The sequence below is a fragment of the Heteronotia binoei genome, chromosome 19 (assembly GCF_032191835.1).
Source record: "Heteronotia binoei isolate CCM8104 ecotype False Entrance Well chromosome 19, APGP_CSIRO_Hbin_v1, whole genome shotgun sequence".
Lineage (NCBI taxonomy): Eukaryota > Metazoa > Chordata > Lepidosauria > Squamata > Gekkonidae > Heteronotia > Heteronotia binoei.
In genome coordinates this window covers 44902396-44910290 of record NC_083241.1, presented here as the reverse complement: position 1 = coordinate 44910290, position 7895 = coordinate 44902396, and the positions used below count along the sequence as shown (strand labels likewise).

The 7895-nt window shown below is 51.8% G+C and overlaps 1 protein-coding gene across 1 annotated transcript in view; it reads left to right on the top strand.

Moving 5' to 3' along the window:
• The first annotated feature begins 4081 nt into the window (after positions 1 to 4081).
• LIPC (lipase C, hepatic type) overlaps positions 4082 to 7895 on the top strand; it is a 47751-nt gene continuing 43937 nt past the window's right edge. The window contains exon 1 of the mRNA XM_060260018.1: positions 4082 to 4408. Coding sequence (XP_060116001.1) covers positions 4327 to 4408 — 82 coding nt within the window. The 5' untranslated portion in view covers positions 4082 to 4326. The remainder of the gene's footprint in view (positions 4409 to 7895) is intronic.

Sequence of the window (7895 nt, the reverse complement as noted above, 5' to 3'; positions counted from 1 at the left end):
CTCGGCCATAAAGCATGCCGAGCAACTTTGGGACCAGCTGCTCTCTCCCTGCCCAGCTTACCTCACAGGGTTTTTGGGATAAAACGGGAGAGGGAGCTCTGTGTGTGCTGCGGAGGAAAGGAGTGATTAAAAAAAGGTTCAGAAGGCAGCAGAAAAGGGCCAAAGGCCTGTTTGGCTGTTTCCTGTTTTCTCTCTGTCCCCGCTTGGAAACAGGATATGGGGCTTGGGGGACCCTGAGCCCAATTCTGCAGCCTTCCTCAGCAGAGGCAGCCAAAGGGGCAGGACAAGCGGCTGTCCAGCTTCTCTTTTGGGAACAGGACGCATCTCTTCCAAACCGACTCCAGTAGCAAGATTGCCAAGGAATGGAAACACCCCCTCCCCAATTTCCATCAAGTAAATGGCTGCTCCGGTGGGGGGGGGGGGGACTCGGGAGCGCCTCCGAAGCCTTGCAGGCAATAATACTCTTTTTCTTTTCCAATCGATGTGAGGGCTGTTGTGTTTTTTTCCCTTTCTCATTTTTAAAACTAGATTGTTATTTGTGAACTAGATTGCCTGGCCGGGTCACATTCCTCTTTAAAATTACTGCAGAATCAGTTTCGAGGGGAAACAGCGGAGGGGGGAATAAAGCATGCGGAAGGAGAGAGATGCCTCCTGAGAGCGGAAAGTCCAGAGAAAGAGCCAAGGAAGAAGAAACAGGGAGGCACCTAAAAGATCATCTAGCCCAGCCCCCCCCCCCAGCATCAGAGCAGTGTGTTCAAGCCAGAGCATGATGTGCCACATGCAGACATAACAGGAGCATTGCCAAAGCTGTGCATAGTACTACCAGCTGGATTACCACCTTCAACCCTGGCCGGAAGAGATGCACAACAGGTCCATATTCAACAGGCGTAACATTCCCCTGGATGGAAGACTGACGGGCCAGAGGGCTTCTATGTGAGAAAGGGGGAAGTCTCACTAGAGTGAACCCTTTGCCATTGGGACACAGCGGGGTCTACCTGGAGGAGGATCCTTTCCTCACTCTCCCTCCCAGAGTTCTCAGCTTTTCATCAAATGTTTAACTACGCCCAAATAATCAAACCTATAAAATAGAACCACACATCAGACGCAGAACGGGATGGCATCAAACCCCTTCAAAAGTGTGTCTAGGCAGGGACTCAGGAGGAAGGCAAAGCCTCCCCAAATGGACAGGAAGGGTGCCTGTGCAGCCGGGGGGGGGGGGGGAGCTCCTGGCACTCTGCCCCTACCCTGGCAGAGGCTGGTGACATTGAGGATAGGGTGGGAGGGGCTGCAGGGCCTTTTCTGTGGTTGCCTCCCCAGACTGCAGTAGGAAGTTCCCCATCCACAGCCCTGCAGAGCCCTCTTTCCAGGGGAGCTGCAATGCTGGAATCCTTGAAAGGGTTTACTGGAACCTTTGCTTTCAGCCCTGCTGCCTGGCCTACTGCAGAGGAAGGGATGTCAGCCTCCAGGCTATACCTCATCTCTAGAATATGGAGAGCAGTTTCCCTGGAGAAAAGGGATGCTTTGGAGGGTGGACTCTGGGGCATTGTGACCCACTGAGGTCCCTGTCCTCCCCAGGCTCCACCCACAAATCTCCAGGAGTTTCCCAGCCTGGAGATGGCAACCCTACACCCCCCTCCCCCACTGGTGGCCCTATGCAGAGGCTGGAATTCCACCTTCTCCTGCTGCACAGAAATGTTGTGGCAGGACTTTGGAGCTGGAGGGACAGAAGTCCAGGTCACACAAAGTCCAGGTCACACAAAGTGATGGTGTTGCTTCGCTCTGCTCTGGTAAGACCTCCCCTGGAGTCTTGTGTTCAGTTTTGGGCACCACCATTTAAGAAGGATATAGACAAGCTGGAAGGGGTCCAGAGGAGGGCGACGAAGATGGTGAAGGGTCTGGAGACCAAGTCCTATGAGGAAAGGTTGAAGGAGCTGGGGATGTTTAGCCTGGAGAGCAGGCAGCTGAGAGGTGATTGGGCTGTATCCACAGAAGTATAGTGTCCAGATCATGTGATGTGATGGTATCGCTTTACTTTGCTCTGGTTAGACCTCACCTGGAGTCTTGTGTTCAGTTTTGGGCACCACATTTTAAGAAGGATATAGACAAGCTGGAACGGGTCCAGAGGTGGGCGACAAAGATGGTGAGGGGTCTGGAGACCAAGTCCTATGAGGAAAGGTTGAAGGAGCTGGGGATGTTTAGCCTGGAGACGAGGCGGTTGAGAGGTGATAGGATCGCCATCTTCAAGTACTTGAAGGGCTGTCCTATAGAGGATGGTGTAGTGTTTCTTTCTGTTGCCCCAGAAAGTTGGACCAGAACCAGTAGGTTGAAATTAAATCAAAAGAGTTTTTGGCTAAGCATTAGGAGGAACTTCCTAACAGAGCAATTCCTCAGTGGAACAGGCTTCCTCCTTGGGAGGTGGTGGGCTCTCCTTCCTTGGAGGTTTTTCAACAGAGGCTGGATGGCCATCTGACAGCAATGCTGATCCAGTGAATGAGGCAGATCATGGGAAGGAGGGCAGGGAGGGCTGCACCAGGGCTTAGTTCTCGTGGCCCTTTCTTCCACGCCCAGGGAAAGGCTGATCGTGACTTTGGGGGTCAGGCAGCAATTTTTTTCTCAGGTCAGTTTGACAAAGGCTCCTGGAAGTGTTTGCCATCTCCTGAGCATGGATCAGGGGTCGCTGGGGATGATATTTGTGACTTTCCTGCACTGTGCAGGGGATGGACTAAATGACCCTGGAGGTCCCTTCCAACTCTAGGATTCTATGACTTTTTGGAGGGGGGAGGGCAGGGGAGTGACAGACGTGTGACTCTTGCTTAGACGATTGTTTTTGCTCTGGCCTTTCCCCTGTCTGTTTTGAAAGCGGCTGGGGGTGCTTGTCAGAATCAAAAAGCCTGACACACATTTCGTAAACCTGGTTCCCCCCAGTCCAAGGACGCAGCCATTGACTGCAAACAGCATCTGGGATTGTTTGCCCAGTTAACTTGCCCTGCTGGGAGACACACACGTCTGTCCCTGGCTGTGAAAGAGATCTACAGTCAACCAGGGGAAATACCACAGGAATGGAGGCCTAGCAATCCACATCCCCCGCCCCCCCTCCCCTGCTCCACACCCCTGGGGAGTAGCCTAGAACTTTTGCAGACAAACCTGGCCAGAAAGAGAAGCCTTTTCTGCCCATGTTTGGGTTTCTGCTTGGGGGGGGGAGGGGGGTTGAAATCCAAACACAGCAGAGACACGTGCCTGGAAACCCACCCGACCGAACGACATTTTCCTACGAATTCGCCATTCCATACTCTGCAACTGAGTTTTAAAATTAATGGGAAGTACCTCCACCAAACAGGGAACAGGGGAGCCTTTTTTTAAAAAAAAAAATAAGACATTGTTAATGCAGAGCCGGCAAGGCAAGGAGAAGGTAAGACTCAGAACGTACAAAACCTTCGGAAAGATCCACCTTAAGCCTGTGCAAGCAAACTACAAACACGCTTATCTTATTTCCTGTAAGAGTTCCAGCCTGGTCGGTTCCGACTGGCCCCGGGTCTCTCGGGGAGGGCAGGACCCTTCCCATCCACCACGCTCTGGGTCAGGGCCTGGGTGGGGAGACTTCTTGCAGGCAACACAGGGGCTCTCCTGGAGGGCTGATCAGCCATCTCCCCAAAAGCTCCTCACAAGCTGCTCCGGCTCCTTCCATCTCCCTCTATCTGGCTGTGCAAACATCTTTGCACCCTGGAATCCCCAAGGACCACTTTCCCCTGCTCAGTCTTGGGGGAGGGGGGCTTGGTGAGCCCTGCAGGCTCTCCCCATTTTGCCCTCTCCAGCTGAGGCTTCCTGCCTCCTCGGCCACGGAACAGGCTTCCCCCTCCGGATGTGGCTGCTTTTGCTGTCATGAGGAAGTTTCTCTGGCCATCTTCTGGCACCCCAGCTCATTGGGGAAATGTTCCTTCAAACTGCCAGCCTGTTCAGCCATCAGATGGTGAGGCCTTTGGGGACCCAAGGTGGCCTGCCCAGCATGGAGGCTCACGTGGAGGGGGAGAGGAGAGGCGGGCTAGGCTCTGGGCTGGCATTTGCAGGAGCTCCTTTTCTCCCAGTTCTAGCGTGGAGGTGGCCAGTGAGCCCAGCTCCACACTGACTCTCTGGGTGGGAGGGGGAAAGCGTCTCCCCACCCCCAAGCCTAGGCTCTTCCTTGGGGGGGCAAGAGAGGCACAGACAGTGGGATGGAGCGGGTTCCCTTTGGGAGGTTAATCATTGACGGGGCCGAGGCTTAAGGGGCCATTCCTTTCCTCTCCGGCCTGCACAGAGAGGTCGTCTGGCCCTGCATGGATAAGGCCCAACATGAGAAGCTCCCCAATTCTCGCCCTTCTGCTTCTCGCCTGCGCTGCAGCCCAGAAAGAGCCCGTGAGCAGGAGGAGGAAAGGTGAGCTGCGTCTCTTTCTGACCGATTGGGAGAAATCCGGGGGGGGGGGGTCTAGTGCAGAGAGAAGTCTGGCCCCCACTTGCTTCCTTGGAAACAGACCTGGGACTGGCCACAGGGAGGGGGAAGGGCGAACTGGGGCGGGGGGGGCTACTCCAGGGGTTAGGCAGAACTCCCTACTCCCAAAGGCCTCTTTGCAGGACTCGAATTCAGAGCCCTTGGTGTGTTCTCCTTGTTTCCTTCTCCCAGTTGCCCCTGCATGTGGTCTCAGAGGTGAAAGGCCCCCTGGTGGAAATTGTCTGACTTTGGGTGACCCCTGGGGGGGCGGTTTCAAGGAAAGAGACAAACAGAGACTCTTTGGTATTACCTGGATGTCTTGGGGGGGGGTCTCTCCCATCCTGCCCTGCTGAGCTTCTGAGATCTGACAAGGTCAGGCCAGGTGGGGCTCTCCAGGTCAGGCTGGAGCCCAGGATACTCTCGCCAAAGGAAGCCTCAAGAAACAGGGCCTGGGGAGGGGACGACTGAGAGGGGACCTGATCACCGTCTTCAAGTCCTTGAAGGGCTGTCCTGTAGAGGATGGGACAGAGTTGTTTTCTGTTGCCCCAGAAGGTCAGACCAGAACCAACCGGCTGAAATGAAATCCAAAGAGTTTTTGACTAAACATGAGGAAGAACTTCCTGACCGTGAGAGCGGTTCCTCAGTGGAACAGGCTTCCTTGGGAGGTGGTGGGCTCTCCTTCCTTGGAGGTTTTTCAACAGAGGCTAGATGGCCATCTGACAGCAATGAAGAGCCTGTGAATTTAGGGGGAGGCGTTTGTGAGATTCCTGCATTGTGCAGGGGTTGTACTAGATGACCCTGGAGGTCTCTTCCAACTCTAGAATTCTATTAGGAAGAACTTCCTGACAGTTAGAGCGATTCCTCAGTGGAACAGGCTTCCTCCTCGGGAGGTGGTGGGCTCTCCTCCCTTGGAGGTTTTTCAACAGAGGCTAGATGGCCATCGGACAGCAATGAGGATCCTGTGAATTTAGGGGGAGGGGTTTGTGAGTTTCCTGCATTGTGCAGGGGGTTGGACTGGATGACCCTGGAGGTCCCTTCCAACTCTACGATTCTATGATTAGGAAGAACTTCCTGACCGTTTGAGCGGTTCCTCAGTGGAACAGGCTTCCTCCTTGGGAGGTGGTGGGCTCTCCTCCCTTGGAGGTTTTTCAACAGAGGCTAGACGGCCATCGGACAGCCATGCTGATTCTGTGAACTTCGGGAGATCATGAGAAGGAGGGCAGGAAGGGCTGCATCAGGGCTTGGTTCTCATGGCTCTTTCTTGCACACCCAGGGAATGCTGGTCACGCCAGCTGGCTGCAGGTTGACTCAGCCTTCCATCGGTAAAAGGAGTCCTCAGCTTGCTGGAGGGGAAGTGTAGATGACTGAGGAAGGCAAGGGCAAACCACCCCGTAAAAAGTCTGCCGTGAAAATGTTGTGAAAGCAACGTCAGCCCAGAGTGGGAAACGCCTGGTGCTTGCGCAGGGGATGACCTTGACCTTTTTTACTTTGGGTTCAGGCAGCAATTTTTCTCCGGGTCAATTTGGCAAGGAGTCCTGGAGGGTTTTGCCATTTTCCAGGCATGGAGCAGAGGTCACTGGGGGTGTGTGGGGGGAACTTGTGAATTTCCTGCATTGTTCAGGGGGGGTTGGACTAGATGACCTTGAGGTTCCCTTCCAACTCTATGATTCTAGGTGCTGCCGGTTTCATAGGGAGATTTATCCTTAGCTGCCCCCCCCTCTCCCGGTTCAGGGCCTGGCACCCAGCTCTCCTAAACCTGAGAATCCAGTTGGCTTTCAGTGGTGGAATCAAATGCTCATCATAAGGCCTTTAGGCTAACCTTGCACTGAGCAGGTGGTTGAGCTAGCTGGCCTCTATAACCCATTCCAGCTCTCTGATTCTATGACGCATCTGGGAGTTTGCAAAGGGAAAAACAGCTTGTGAGGGGAGTTCAGAACTTAAAATCAGGCAGAGGGAACACACAGCGTTTCCTCTAAGCTGGGTTAGTGTGAGCTAGCTCACAGTGCTTTAGCCTAGGACTTACAGATTTTTGTCTCAGCTCATGAAAAATGGCCCCAGAGCACAATAATCTCTGCAGCAGCTCACAACTTTAATGCCAGTAGCTCACGAAGCAGAATTTTTGCTCACAAAATTCGAGGGAGCTTCGAGGGAGTCTTTTGGTGTTCACCCCACCTCACCTGCTCCTTCCCTGCCCAAACCAGCTCCCCCCCCCCCCAAACTACTTTTTGGCCTCCTCCCCAAAACACTGGAGGGTTCTGATTTGTTGGTTTCCAGGAGGGGGTTGGGCCTTAATTCCATGACAGAAATTCATCACCCAATGAGTTCACTGGGCAAAAGGCTCCAGAGAGGCCAAAGGAAACATTTCCTCTCCTAGTGCAGAATCCACTGATGGAATTCATTGCTGTGGGGAATATGGGGACTGGCCACAACTTTAGACCCCTTGGAAGCAGGAAAGGCAAATCCATGGCCTCTCTATAGTGGTCAGCCACGATTGCTCAGTGGAGCCTCCATGTTCAGAGGCAATGCAGCTCAGACTATTTATTCATGTACTTCATTTCTCCCCAATGGGAGCCCAAAGCAGCTGACAGCCTTCTCCTCTCCTTTGTTGCATCTGCACACCAGCCCTGCGAGGTAGGTGAGGCTGAGAGCACATGATGGGCTGGAGATCACCCATCTCGTTGCCAGGGCAGAGCAGGGATCCCAAATCCTCACCTGACACTGGAACCCCTCGGCCCTGCTGGTGGGCTCCTTGAAAACATCTGCTTGCAGTAGTGGAGAAAATAGAGTTTGGGGAAAACTTTATAAGAAAGATAAAGGCAATATATACTGAACAACGTGCAAGGTTATGTATAAATGCAGATCTCACAGATGAAATGATAATCAGCAAAGGTACAAGACAAGGTTGTCCGCTTTCACCTTTGTTGTTTATAATGACTCTTGAAATTTTATTGATGCAAACACAAGATGATAAAGAAATAGAAGGGTTGAGAGTTAAAGGATTTATTTACAAATATAGAGCATTTGCAGATGATATAATGTTTATAAATGAAAATCCTACACAAGTAACACCTTTGTTGTTAGCTAAAATACAAGAATATGGAGAACTGGCGAGATTTTATGTTAATAAAGAAAAATCAAATTTTTTATGCAAAAATATGCAAGTAAATAAACAAAAGGAGTTGCAGAGACTAACAGGATGTGAAGTTACCTCTAAAGTAAAATATTTGGGTGTGGAAATAACAATGAAGAACATTGACCTGTTCAAAAATAACTATGAAAAGCTGTGGCGTAAAATGGATGAAGATATGATAAAATGGAATAAGCTTAACTTGTCATTGCTTGGAAGAATAGCTGCAATTAAGATGAATATTTTGCTGAGAATAATGTATTTGTTTCAAATTATTCCGATTATGAAAGACAGTAAACAATTTAA